The sequence below is a fragment of the Adiantum capillus-veneris genome, chromosome 3 (assembly GCF_014529385.1).
Source record: "Adiantum capillus-veneris isolate H3 chromosome 3, ASM1452938v2, whole genome shotgun sequence".
In the NCBI taxonomy this organism is placed as follows: Eukaryota; Viridiplantae; Streptophyta; class Polypodiopsida; order Polypodiales; family Pteridaceae; genus Adiantum; species Adiantum capillus-veneris.
The window spans coordinates 46,922,611-46,936,714 of record NC_140933.1 but is presented as its reverse complement, the minus strand read 5'-3'; the positions used below and the strand labels follow the sequence as shown (position 1 = coordinate 46,936,714).

Genomic DNA, 14,104 nt, shown 5'->3' with positions numbered 1-14,104 from the left:
GATTCTTTATGATCCAAGTTCCACGGATAACTTCATCTCCCTGGATACTGCGGAACGATTGTGCCTCACACCGGCTCAGCTTGGCACACCGGTTACATCCGGATCGGCGTTCGAGGGGTTGACAACCAATGCAACTCCCGTGCAAGGACAGCTCAATCTTCGGATTGGGGAGTACAAGGACCGCGAAACATTTTTGATGGCACCCATCGAGGGATGTGATATCATCTTGGGTATGCCATGGCACTTCCACATGACACGTATTCCCGATTGTGGAAAAGACCCTCACTTTTGATCATGGGGGTAAGAAAATAAAGATTCATGCTGATGAAGGAGATTGGCAGTTCCCAATTGTAAGCCATATCTCCATTAAGAAAGAAATGAAGAAGTGTGTTATTGCTTACTTGATTTTTGCACGTGAGAAGGATAAAACTAGTAGGGACTCTCTCTCTAGTCTGGAAATTAAGCGTCTTCAATTTATTGAAAAGTACAAAGATTGTTTCACGGAAACACTTCCTTATGAACTCCCTCCGGTACGCCCGGAAGATCACTCATACCGGGTAGCTCGCCTCCCAATCAACCCCTTATCGGGTGAGTCTTGCTCGGCAAGAGGAAATTCTGAAGCAAGTCAACGAGCTTCTAGAGAAAGGGTTAGTACGGCCAAGTGCTTCACCCTACTGCTCTCCAGTTCTACTGGTGCAGAAGAAAGATGGCACGTTTCGAATGTGCATAGACTATAGGTCTTTAAACAAGATCACGGGCAAGAATCGCTTTCCGATCCCTCGGATTGATGATATACTTGATAAGTTGCAGGGTGCAAGTGTCTTTAGTCGCATAGACTTAAAGAGTGGGTATCATCAGATACGGATCGCCCCTGAGGATGTCCATAAGACTGCTTTCCGCACAACCTTTGGACTATATGAATTCTTGGTAATGCCTTTCCGCTTGACCAATGCTCCTGCGACGTTCAATCGCATGATGGACCGCATTTTCAGCCCGTATCGAGCTTTTACGGGAGTATTCTTTGACGACATACTCATCTTCTCTAAGTTAGAAGAGGAACATCGGAAGCACTTGGACTTAGTGTTTCAAGAATTGCGAAAGCATGAGTTGCATGTGAATGCAAAGAAGAGCGAGTTCTTCCTCTCAGAGATACACTATCTCGGCCATGTAGTCTCTCACAATCAAGTGAGTATGGATCCTGCCAAGATCCGAGTGGTAGAGGATTGGACTCTTCCCACTACGGTACATGATGTACGTAGCTTCTTGGGATTATGTTCGTATAATCGAAGGTTTGTCCGAGGATTTGCTCATGTAGGAGGACCACTTCATGATTGACAAAGAAGAAGATTCCTTTCAGACGGGGATCGAGACAACAAGGAGCTTTTGATCGGCTCAAGTACTTGCTAAGCCATGGACCTATTTTGATAGTGCCTGACTTAAGAAAACCATTTGAGGTTCACTGCGATGCTTCAGGCGATTGCATCGGAGCAGTGTTAAACCAAGAAGGCCATGCAATGGCCTACGAAAGCAGACGGCTTAAGGATGCAGAGTTGCATGCATGAATCTACAAAAAGGAACTCACGGCTGTGATTCACGCCTTATCCAACTGGAAGCACTATCTTCTAGGAGCGGAGTTTGTGATCAAGACTGATCACCAGAGTTTGCGATATTTTCTTACGCAAAGGAAACTATTTGAGAAGCAGATGAGATGGGCAAACTTTTTGTCTATGTTTCACTTCCAGATCCTTCACACGGCTGGGAGTAAGAATGTGGTCGCGGACGCATTGTTTAGGCGGCCAAGGGTGAACGCTATCACTTCAGTGTATCACAAAAAATTAGAGAATTTGAGAGAGAGAAAAAGCTTGACACTTCATTGGGGACCAGAAGATGGGCTGGTCTCCCCCCATAAAGAGAATATCTTTATTACCAAGGGAGAATCTTTACAAGCGCAGGAACGGGGCGAAAGCCTGTCCTCTATTCTTTCTTGTCCTTTTTCTGCTTCTGACTGAGAGAGTAGAAGAAATGCTCTCTGACTAGTGAGAGGATCTATCCTCTTCTGCGAGATTTTGGGAAGCTCTCGTAGGGGAGAGTCTACCTTGTACAAAACTCATCGGAAGCTCTCACGAATGAGGGTCTATCTTCCGCTAACTGTGCCACTTTGGACGTAATCATTCCTGCAATTAACCAACCACAGAAACATGCAAAACACACACACACACGCTTGCTGTAATTTTTCTGCACATAACCAGAAATTGTTACCCGAGCGCGTTCCAATGCCAAAATGGAGGTCCTTTTCGCAATGGAAATGCTCCAAACTTGGTGTATGTGTAGAGTAGGTAGTGGGGAATGAGATTCTAATAAGACTTTACTGAAATTCACCCTAATACAAGTGATTAGGGGCTGAAAACAGGGAATTTTCAGCAGCAAGACAAGGGAGAAAGAGTGTTTTCTACTACTTTACGCGATGAAACTTCTCCCAAAGCTGCATGCAACGATGAGAGGCCTTGTTCTATGTGATGGGTGCTCAGAGGCTCCACATACACCACAAGGTGTTGCTCTCAAGCTTCAATGGAGAGCTTCACTGTGTAGAGGATGGTCAACTTGGGGGGGTTAGTGCACTGCCAACCTGGCAGTGCACAAACCTGCCAACCTGGCAAGAGGGGGAGGGGCTGCTCTCTTATAGCCTCCCAGAAGAGGGGGCGCTAGCATGAAGAGAGGGAGTGAGGGAGAGAGAGAGAGAGATTGCATGGGAAAGTGTGCCAAGTGGCACACTTACTTTAAATTTTTTGAACCATTCAACTTTTGACTTTAGAAATCCTATGCTAGTTAATGAAATGTACAATTAAGTGCACAACTGGACACATAGATGCAACAAATGAAAACGTTAGCTACTCCCTAGTGCATTGCCGTACCAGCAATGCTCTTGCATTACCTGTTCGCACTTGTCCGGCCATTTGGTCCAGCGCAAATCATTTAAGAATACTTTTAACTAACTTATCCTAAGGCCGTAAAATAATCAGGCCTTAGGGTTATTATTCTAAGGACCCCATCTCATTCCTGTGCTTGCGCTAGCGCGCGTAATTTTCTGAGCGTGAAATGTGAGGCTACTATCTACCCCTTTATTGAAGACCCGATTTCCCAATCACTAAGGCTTTAGGGTATTTTTTTGCCAGGGTCTCCCTGAGGTGCTCTGGCCCAAACTTGGGCGCACCTGAGGCCCCAAAAACTGCTAGATCTATTGTGATGTGCACACAACTAATTAAATAATTCTTTACTCGTAAAGAAATTAATTATTTACAAAGTCTGACATAGTTACATCCCTCTTGGTTCTAAACAGTTGACCTCAATTGTAGAGCGTCAATATAACTGTGCAAGATGTCTGGGTAGTCCTTAAGATCGGACGTAGTCATCCACTTTGCATCTAAAGGGGTGTGATTCTTGAACTTGACTAAATACTTTCGATGTAGGCTCCCCGACTTTAGTTGTCTCTCTGAGTGGTGTATTATCTGTTCAGGTTGAAGGATTTCCTCAGTGTCTTCGATTTCTGGAGGATCTTCTTGTACTGGCGCCACTGGAGGAGGTCCAACATACGGTCGGAGGAGACTGACATGAAAAGCATTATGGATGCGCCACTGTGAAGGCAAATCCAATCTGAAAGTCACGTCATTGACTTTATCTGTAATTTTGAAAGGGCCGTAAAATCTTTGGGAAAGTTTGAGAACTTTCCCTTTTCTGACCCGCTTTTTCAATCTAGCTTTCTCAAACCGAAGCAGGAGATATTGTTCTTTTTCAAGATTGAGATTCCTTCTGTGCTTGTCTGCTTTTCTCTTCTGTTGCTCTTGAGTACGAAGAATCGCTTGCTTTACTAGTTGATGGGCAATATCAATATTGTGCACAAATTCATCTGCGGCGAAGATGTTTTCTTTGGTAACCATAATAGGAAGTAAGAGTGGCTTCCCATAAATAATTTCGAAGGGAGCTTTAGCAGTGGAGGAATGTATGGTATTATTATACGCAAACTCAACTATTGGTAAGTACTGTTCTCATTCGGATTGTCGTTCCGAAACGTAGCACTTGAGGAGATCTAAAATAGTGGCATTAGCGATTTCACTTTGACCATCTGTTTGAGGATGATAAGCTGATGAAAAATCAAGCTTAGTTCCTAAGTTTTCAAACAATGCCTGCCAAAATAGACTAGTCATGCGGGGATCTCTATCGCTGACAATAGTCTTTGGAAATCCATGGTGTTTAAAAATCTGAGCTAGAAATATTCTAGCCATGTGATCAGCTTTGATCGTCTTCTTTACTGGAAGGAAATGTGCTTGCTTACTGAATCTGTCTACTATAGTCCAGATTGCATCATTTCCATTCTTGGATCTAGGAAGATCCGTAATAAATCCATGGCTACTTTCCCATGGCGAGTTAGGCACAGGGAGCGGTTGAAGCTTGCCATAAACTTTATGTCTGTCATATTTTACTTTTTGGCAGACTAAACACTCACGTACATGTTTTTCAATGTCCGCACGGAGTGTTGGCCAAAAGAAATACCTTTCGAGGGCACTAGTGGTGGAAGCAATTCCCCGATGCGCGGCATAAGGAGAATTATGTGCTTCATCCATCACCTTCTGTCGTAAGGGCTGAGCTATGCATATTGCTTGTTGACGATAGAGTGTATTATCCCTAATGGAATAAGGTGGCCTTGAGTGACCATCTTGAAGATCTGCCCAAATTGTGGCGAAGTCGGGATCTTGAGGATACATCTCGCTGAGAGATTCTAGTTCCTCATGATACATTGTTGTTAGTGCATTGATCTTTGGACGCCTGGAGAGAGCATCTGCAACTGCATTCTTCGTTCCAGAAGCGTGTAAAATTTGAAAATGGAACATTGAAAGAAAGTTTGCCCATCTCATCTACTTTTCTGATAACTTTCTCTGTAGCGAAGACTTTGATGATCTGTCTTGATAATAAAATCAGCTCCTAATACATAGTGTTTCCAAATGGAAAGAGCATGAATTACTGCCATTAGCTCTTTCTCGTATATGGAGACATGCAACTCTGCATCTTTAAGGCGCCGACTTTCATAGGCTATCGCGTGACCCTCTTGGTTCAAAACTGCTCCTACACAATCTCCAGATGCATCGCAGTATACCTCGAAAGGTTTGCGAAGATCAGGGACGGTGAGAACAGGTCCGTGACTGAGTAGATACTTAAGCTTTTCGAAAGCTTGTTTTTGTCCAGACCCCCAATGGAATGGAATCCGCTTCTTTGTAGGTCATGGAGGGGACCTGCTATCGCGGCAAAAGTGCGAATGAAATGCCGATAATAGGAACAGAGGCCAAGGAAACTTCGTACATCATGTATTGTAGTTGGCGTAGGTCATTCTACAATTGCTTGAATCTTATCAGGGTCCATTCTCACCTGGTTGTGAGATACTATATGGCCCAAATAGTGGATTTCTTTTAAAAAGAACTCACTCTTCTTAGCATTCACAAATAATTTGTGTTTGTGTAATTCTTCAAACACCAATGCAAGATGCTTATAGTGTTCGTCTTCCGTCTCTGAGAAGATTAAGACGTTATCAAAGAAAACGCCTGTAAAGCTTCTATATGAGTGGAAGATTCTATCCATCATTCTGTTGAATGTAGCTGGTGCATTAGTGAGTCCAAAAGGCATCACTAGAAATTCATACAACCCGAAGGTTGCTCTAAATGAAGTCTTATGCACATCCTGAGGAGCTATGCGGATTTGATGATAACCGCTCTTCAAGTCTACACGACTAAAGACACTTGCTCCTTGTAACTTGTCAAGAATGTCGTCAATCCGAGGGATTGGAAATCGATTCTTGATTGTGATCTTGTTTAGAGATCTATAGTCTATGCACATTCGGAATGTGCCATCCTTTTTCTGTACTAGCAAGATAGGTGAACAATATGGAGAAGTACTAGGCCTTATTAAGCCCTTCTCCAAAAGTTCGTTAACCTGCTTGAGAATTTCCTCTTGCTGCATTAGACTAACTCGATAAGGGGGCTGATTTGGAGGAGAACTTCCTGGGATCAAATCAATTGTATGATCCTCAGGTCGCGAAGGTGGGAGTTCATTTGGAAGTTCATCTGCAAAACTATATTTATAATTTTCTAATAACTTATGTCTTTTTTGCTCTATAGAGGAAGAAAGTTGTGAAACAGACACATCTCTCTCTCTTGCAAAAATCAAGTACGCTGAAACACACTTTTTCATTTCTTTCTTGATGGCAATGTGATTGGCGATAGGGATACGCCAATCACCTGCATCTGCAAGTACAAGATACTCCTTTCCTTTATGAGCAAAGGATAAGGTTTTTTGAACATAGTCAGGAATGGGATGCATCTTGTAGTGCCAAGGCATTCCCAAGATAACATCGCATCCTTCAAGTGAAGCTAGTAAGAAAGACTCTTGATCTTTGTAGTCGTCGACCTTTAGATTCAACTTCCCTATGATTTGAGTAGAGTTTGAGTTGTGCCCTTTGAAAGCAGATTGTGCTTGAATAGAAACTCCAAAACGATTGGGCTGCAAGTTCAGGTCATCAGCTAGCTTGGTAGAGATGAAGTTGTCTGTACTGCCAGGGTCAAACAAAATAAGAGCCCGTTGGTTGTTGATGCTACCCCATGCTTTAAGAAGAACTCTTTCTTTTCCATCCTTGGTTGTATTTCCCTGTACATCCGGGACTGCATTGGAAGAGGGTGGTTGTGGAGGTTTGGTAGGACAGTCACCCTTCATATGACCAACTTGTCCACACTTGAAGCATCTTCCTTCACTAATGTAAGTTCGCAACTCAGCAGGAGAGAGATATCTCCCTTTCTTGGGCTGATTTGGCTTTGCTTTTGCTTCGGAGGCGGTTCTTTTCTTCTTTTGAGAAGAAGAAGTAGAGGTAGGCTGTTCATGGAGAGCCTTCTGCTTGGCATGGTAAGTGCTTTGCTCCATCTTCTTGGGAGTACCTTTGTCATGTATTCCATCAGCTATGCGGGCTGATTCCATAAGTATCTGCAAGTTACCCCGAGGGTAAAGCTTCATAGCCTTTTGCAAGGCTTCATGCAATCCTGCTTCAAACTTGCGCATCTTTTCCGAATCGTCAATCTTCTTGAATGAGTGACTTTCAAGAGAACGTCCCAAAACCTATTCACATAGAGTGGAACAGTTTCGTTCTCCGACTGTGAAAGTCGATCCCATTCTTTCTTTACCTCTTCCTCATAGTTTGGAGGAAGGAACTGCGTAGAATTCCTTCTTGAAAGCAGTCCAATCTTGGGGTTTGCGATCTTCCAGGATAAGGGTTAACCACCAACTGCTGGCAGTGCCTTTCAGGTACATACTAACATGGCGAAGCTTGGATCTTTCTTTAAAATTCCCTTCAGAAAATGCAACTTCGAATTGGCGGATGAAAGCCAAAGCTTTGTCATTATCACGCCGTCCATTGTAGGTGTCGAATTTCACATCTTTGTCTGCCGACTTGAATGTTTTCTGCCTGTGGTGCTTCTTCTTATGGTGCTCCTTCTTTCTGTGCTTAGACTCCTTGTGGACAGGAGTCCTTTCCCTTGAATGCACTTCTTGCTGCAGCGGGTCGTCCAGAAACATGTCCTTTGGAGCGACGATGTCATCCAGATCCTTCATGAAAGAGAACTGCGGGGAATCAAGGAGATCCTGCTCTTGAACCTTTGGGTTAAACCGCACATGACGTTCTGAAGGTTTCCTCTACTTCTCGTGCATGCGGGAGGTTCCAATCAAAGGATCTTTCCTTGGTTCTGGCGCCTTTGGGTTCTGCGGGATTTCTCCCGACCCCATTGGCATTTTCTCCTTCCCTTTCTCAAGAGTATGGAGAATCTTTTGGACTTCTAGATGGGAGAGAGCTTTTTGCAACTCTTCCACCTGCTGTTGAAGGGGAGAGAACTCTATCTCGCGTCCTCCCATTTTCTGCAGTCTGCCAAGAGTCGTCAATCCCTTAAGGAAGAGAGAGATGACCTTGCTCTGATACCACTGTCACAAAAATACGGAAGCGTAAACTGACTTTTAATTGTACTTCAAATACTCAAGAGAATTTGAGAGAGAGAGAAAAAGCTTGACACTTCATTGGGGACCAGAAGATGGGCTGGTCTCCCTCCATAAAGAGAATATCTTTATTACTAAGGGAGAATCTTTACAAGCACAAGAACGGGGCGAAAGCCCATCCTCTATTCTTTCTTGGCCTTTTTCTGCTTCTGACTGAGAGAGTAGAAGAACTGCTCTCTGACTACTGAGAGGATCTATCCTCTTCTGCGAGATTTTGGGAAGCTCTCGTAGGGGAGAGTCTACCTTGCACAAAACTCATCGGAAGCTCTCACGAATGAGGGTCTATCTTCTGCTAACTGTGCCACTTTGGACGTAATCATTCCTGCAATTAACCAACCACAGAAACATGCAAAACACACACACACACACACGCTTGCTGTAATTTTCTGCACATAACCAGAAATTGTTTCCCGAGCGCGTTCCAATGCCAAAATGGAGGTCCTTTTCGCGATGGAAATACTCCAAAGTTGGTGCATGTGTAGAGTAGGTAGTGGGGAATGAGATTCTAATAAGACTTTGCTGAAATTCACCCTAGTACAAGTGATTAGGGGCTGAAAACAGGGAATTTGCAGCAGCTAGACAAGGGAGAAAGAGAGTTTTCTACTACTTTACGCGATGAAACTTCTCCCAAAGCTGCATGCAACCATGAGAGGCCTTGTTCTAGGTGATGGGTGCTCAGAGGCTCCACATACACCACAAGGTGCTGCTCTCAAGCTTCAATGGAGAGCTTCACTGCGTAGAGGATGGTCAACTTGGGGGGGGGGGGGGGGGGGGGTAGTGCACTGCCAACCTCGCAAGAGGGGGAGGGGTTGCTCTCTTATAGCCTCCTAGAAGAGGGGGCGCTAGCATGAAGAGAGGGAGTGAGGGAGAGAGAGTGAGATTGCATGGGAAAGTGTGCCAAGTGGCACACTTACTTTAAAATTTTTAAACCATTCAACTTTTGACTTTAAAAATCCTATGCTAGTTAATGAAATGTGCAATTAAGTGCACAACTGCACACATAGATGCAACAAATGAAAACGTTAGCTGCTCCCTAGCGCATTGCCGTACCAACAATGCTCTGGCATTACCTGTTCGCACTTGTCCGGCCATTTGGTCCAGCGCAAATCATTTAAGAATACTTTTAACTAATTTATCCTAAGGCCGTAAAATAATCATGCCTTAGGGTTATTATTCTAAGGACCCCATCTCATTCCCGTGCTTGCACTAGCGCGCGTAATTTTCTGGGCGTGAAATCTTAGGTTACTATCTACCCGTTTATTGAAGACCCAATTTCCCAATCACTAAGGCTTCAGGGTGCTCTGGCCCAAACTTGGGCGCACCTGAGGCCCCAGAAACTGCTAGATCTATTCTGATGTGCACACAACTAATTAAATAATTCTTTTCTCGTAAATAAATTAATTATTTACAAAGTCTGACATAGTTATAGAATGTGAGTGAATTTACTCACTAACTCATTCCCTTTCTAAATCGTGTAGCGCTCTCTCTCTCTCTCTCTCCCTCTTCGTTCTCTAGCGCTTCCCCTTCTGTAGGCCTTCGCCCCTCTCCAAAGCACAAGCCCTGCACTTCTTCGCGTGCTCTATCACTTGCACACACTGCTGCTCGCTCATCAACTCTTTGAGTCTTGAGTTCTTTGAGATTTAGGTTTTGCTATTCAGTTACAGAGGAAGCAATTTTACTACAGGTTGTCTCATATTTCTTTTTGGTGGTACTCATTCTCTTTTCCCAAGATCGAGCGGGAAGGGTGGCTTCCTATCTTGGGGGGTTCTCGAATCTCGGCTTTAGCTTTGGAGCTTTCAATGACAGTATTTGCTCTTATTCGAAATGGGGTTGAGTCAGTTGTTATCTCAAAGCGTACTTTTGAGGATACTTCTCCTGCCAAGGGGGCTTCTAGGTTATTATCTTCAATCGACTGTGTGTGCTCCATTCAATGGAGTACCATGCACGGTGTCTTCTAGTTCTTGGTTTCCTTACCCATTTCCTGTGGCTTTGGATGGTGTGTTGTGGTGTTATCTCTTGGTGGATGTTCTTCTTTAGCCATTTATTTGTGGTGTGACGGTTGCTCTTCCTAGTGCATCCGAGCAGTATTCCCTATGCCTCGTCTTCTAGATTGATCCTTGGAAACTATACCATTCAGGACACACCTACTTCCCTTTTTCCAATGCATCTGAGCAGTATTTTCGATGCCTTGTCTTCCAGATTGATGCTTGGAAACTGTACCATTCAGGACACACCTACTTCCCTTATCCTTAGACTTGCATGTTGCTTCTTACAGGTGGACAGTGACCAGTCGTCCTTCTTGGGCTAGGAACCAATTACAGTTAGCCGCAATTCTGCAAAGAGGGGAGACGGTCTTCTTGGTTCTCACAGATTTGGTTCCAGGTTCCACAGGTATATTTTCTTTCGGATTCACCTACCTTGGGTGATCTAGTTACACAGGTAGAGACCGTTGGAGAGTTATGACAATTATCCATGGTTCGGGTGTTCTCCCTTCAAAGGGGGATATGGAGCCAGCTTGGGAGTCAATTTGCGCAGACTACTTCCGTGCAATTCTCGTGGTTCCATGTATAGTGGACATGATTGACAGTGTATTTGGTGCCTTTCTATAGCACCTTGTTCTTCTCTTGCAGAGCTTGGGTGCAGGGTGTCTTGATCCTGTTGTGTTAGCTGCAGTCTCAGTATTGATGTGTGTTCCTTTCTATTTGATGTTTGTTCCCGATTCACTCAGAGAGTGGGGTGATATTCTCTCGGGATGTGCTCTCGACAGATGAAGATCAATAGCAGTTTCACTCTCGTTTTGATGAAGTTCCTTCAGATACAATTTGCAGTTCATCAATGTATACGGTGGTTGGTGCAATTCTTTGGTTCTTTGTCATCGGAAAATTAATTTCCCTGTAGCTTTGGTTGTCCCATTCTTTGGACTTCCCGTAGCAGCTTGGAGATTCTGGCATGTGGTATCTTACCAGGGTTGCAGGTTTCCGACTCTTTCCTCGAGGGTGGAGCACTTCAGAGTTGGGAAATGATCCAGATACTAGTAGTTTATGCCTTTACCCTCAATTTTGATGGATTCTCTTGGAGCGGTCAGCAGTAGCACCTTCTGCTAATACTGGTTGTGCGACTTGTGAGTCAGTTGAGCTGAGGAGATTCTTGTTAGAGGTGGATCTACTTTCTGTAGCCAGCATTTTACTTCCCGGACGTCTTTCAGGGGTAGCAGTTGGATTGTATACTGTAGGATACCTTTCTACTGTGGAGTTTGTAGCAGATATCCTTGTCCATGAAACCCTCTCTTTACAGTTGCAGATTGCTCACTCTAGCTTCTTGGTCTGTCTTCCTTTCTAGGAGTTTAGAGGGGGTGTTAGAGTTCAAGCATCTCTCTGGATTCGTCGAGTCGGTCGCAGTTTCTCCCAAGGACAGGTGTTAGGGAGTGAGGGCTGTTTTGTGGCTGTTCCCAGCGAGTGTGAGGTTGTCTTCTCATGTTGGGTTGTGTTCAGCCATGTTTAGCTTGGGTTTGGCTTGGTTTTATGGCCATGTAGGCTCCGGTACCCCTAGGGCATTTTTCCCTGCTTTCCCAAGGACCCTATGAGCGAGTATACAATATACTACACTTCTCTATTTTCCCTCGGTACGAAACGCGTTTCGAAACAACACTGCCCGGGGGGCGGGCGGGCAAGGAGACCATGGTGGTAGTAGGAATCCGTTTAGGATAAACGCTGGAGGGTGATGAAGGAGTGGGCTGAACTCTACAATCGGAAGGATGCTGATGAGGGTGATGTTGAAGTCACAAGAGGGAGTCCGGAATAGAGCAAACATTGAAGCCGAGGCCAACACGAGAAGAGCTGGCAAGGGAATACCTTTGATCACAAGGGCTGCCCAAGAGAAGCTTGACTAGGGGAGCGCTCCTCTGGAAAAACGCTGTCGCAGCAAAGGAGTAAATCACACCAGTCTAGCATTTTCAAAAACGCTACAAGCGTTCTAAAAAAAACGCTAGCATGATACTGGCGTTCAAAAGAAACGTTGACGTGGATGTTTTAAAAACAATTAGCAAAGGCTATGATGCGCAAGCAAATGGCGATCCAGGTGAGGGAGGGGCTTAGGGCCTGGCTGGGTGATGGCAATCTACAACCGTTCCAAAGAAAATGCTAGCACACTACTAGCATTCAAAAGAAACTCTGGTGTGGACGTTTTTAAAACAATGAGCAAAGGCTATGATGCGCAAGCAGATGGCGATCTAGGTGAGGGAGCAAGCGGTAGGCTTGGGGTGGGGCTGGGTGATGGCAATCTCTAGGAAGGGGTGCCCAAGAAGTGAGAGCATATATGGTGTTTGTGTCTTAACTTGGAAAAAGTTTGTAAGAAAATGCTTTTGGGCATTCTCAAACTCTTTCTAAGTAGACTTTGAGATGCTCCCGCCCCACACTTCCAACAACTCCGTAAAGAACTAGTGTCACCAATGTGTCAAAAAGGTACTTCTTGAGAACCCAACATTTGACATTTTCCGCATTACATATGCTCTCAAATGCATAGTACGCTCTCTTCCCGGCTTCCAAATGACGCATAGCAGATTCATGCCACTTGTGATTGGAAGGAACCTGAAGGCCAAGGTACTTAAATCTCTCAACAACCTCAAGTGTCAGATCTGGAAGGTGAATGTTAAACTTTGACAAAATAAACTGATGAAGAAGGGTGACCGCTAGTGTCATAGAGTCTTGATCAAACATATCTCCAAGCATTGACCAAGTTTCACTGGCAGTTTTAAAATTCTGTCCCACGGGACAGAAGCCTGGTATGACCAGTGTCAAGGATTGGGATGCAAGTAATGTGAAGGCCATGTCAATCATTATTCATGCACTCACTAAGGAGATCGGTGACACGTCTTAAGTTTCCTTGTTGCTAATGTCTCAAATTTTGGAAAGAGCGAAGAAAAATATAAAAATTTATTCCTTGCAAAGACCAGCTTTGAAAGTTAGCATTTAATCTTGTTTTATGCTATAAACATCGTCTAATCAAGCTTTATGTTTGTTGGTTTGACAGCTTTCTTGGATCCTCGTGTACAGCTTGCTTCATTTTTGAAGATAAAAGGAATTTTGCCACATTCAATTGGAGCTTTCAATTAGCATCGAGATAGATAGAATGAACAATTTCAGATTATAGGTGGAGGGAAAGCTGCTGCATTATAACTTTCCTCTATTACCTGCACCCACAAATGAAAAAGAGTGGGTCTTTGTTGTGAATGAGGCAGGCTATTTGCAGCATGTCTTACTTCTTGTAATGCCTTGCTGTGGAAACCGAGGTCGTTGTACCCTTTTAAGACGCGTGTGTATTGGTACGGCTTGTATTTTTGCATGTTGCGGGTCCAGGTCCATATGTGGGGGTGTGAGTGTGGGTGAGAAGTAATTGCATGCATGGGAGGGTGAGAGAGAGCATTGTTTCTAACGTTGATAGAGGTGGATGCTCTGGCATCCAGTATTATAAAAGCAGCTTCACATCATGAAAAGAAATGCTTTTAATGCAGAGTATTTGCATTCTTTGTGTGATTAGCTTGTATATGGTAGATGGAATAGTTGATGTGCATAGGTCATCATCACAGATGGTGTCAAACTCAAAGTGAAAGGAAAGGGGGAGAAGTTTCTGTTTTATAAAGAAATAAAATGTCCTCAAAACATTCAGTTCTATTCGACAGGCCCTGAACTCAAGATCTCTTATTCAAGAGGGAACTAGGTCCACAACAAGCTTTAAATACATGGATAGTCATCGGGAATTTGAGCTCCTGCAATAGCCCTTATACAGTATGTGTTGGGATTTTCTACACGTCGATTTGCAATGGTTCTAGAATCTCCTTCTCTTCTCCTATCACCCGTGTGGTAGATTGGTTATCCCATTTCCCTTGGGAGTAATAGGTCTTGAGTTCAAGACTTATCAGATAGAACTCTGAGGTCTCTTGCGATTGTTTTAATCTCTCTCTCTCTCTCTCTCTCTCTCTCTCTCTCTCTCTCTCTCTCTCATGTGCATCTATTTTCTCTGTTTATGC

The 14,104-nt window shown here is 44.1% G+C and overlaps 1 protein-coding gene across 1 annotated transcript in view; it reads left to right on the top strand.

Annotated features, from left to right (window-relative positions):
• The window catches only part of LOC147460862 (uncharacterized), a 48,910-nt gene extending 35,524 nt beyond the window's left edge, over window positions 1–13,386 (top strand). The window contains exon 4 of the mRNA XM_086499714.1: window positions 13,108–13,386. Coding sequence (XP_086355840.1) covers window positions 13,108–13,146 — 39 coding nt within the window. The 3' untranslated portion in view covers window positions 13,147–13,386. The remainder of the gene's footprint in view (window positions 1–13,107) is intronic.
• The last annotated feature ends 718 nt before the right edge of the window (window positions 13,387–14,104 follow it).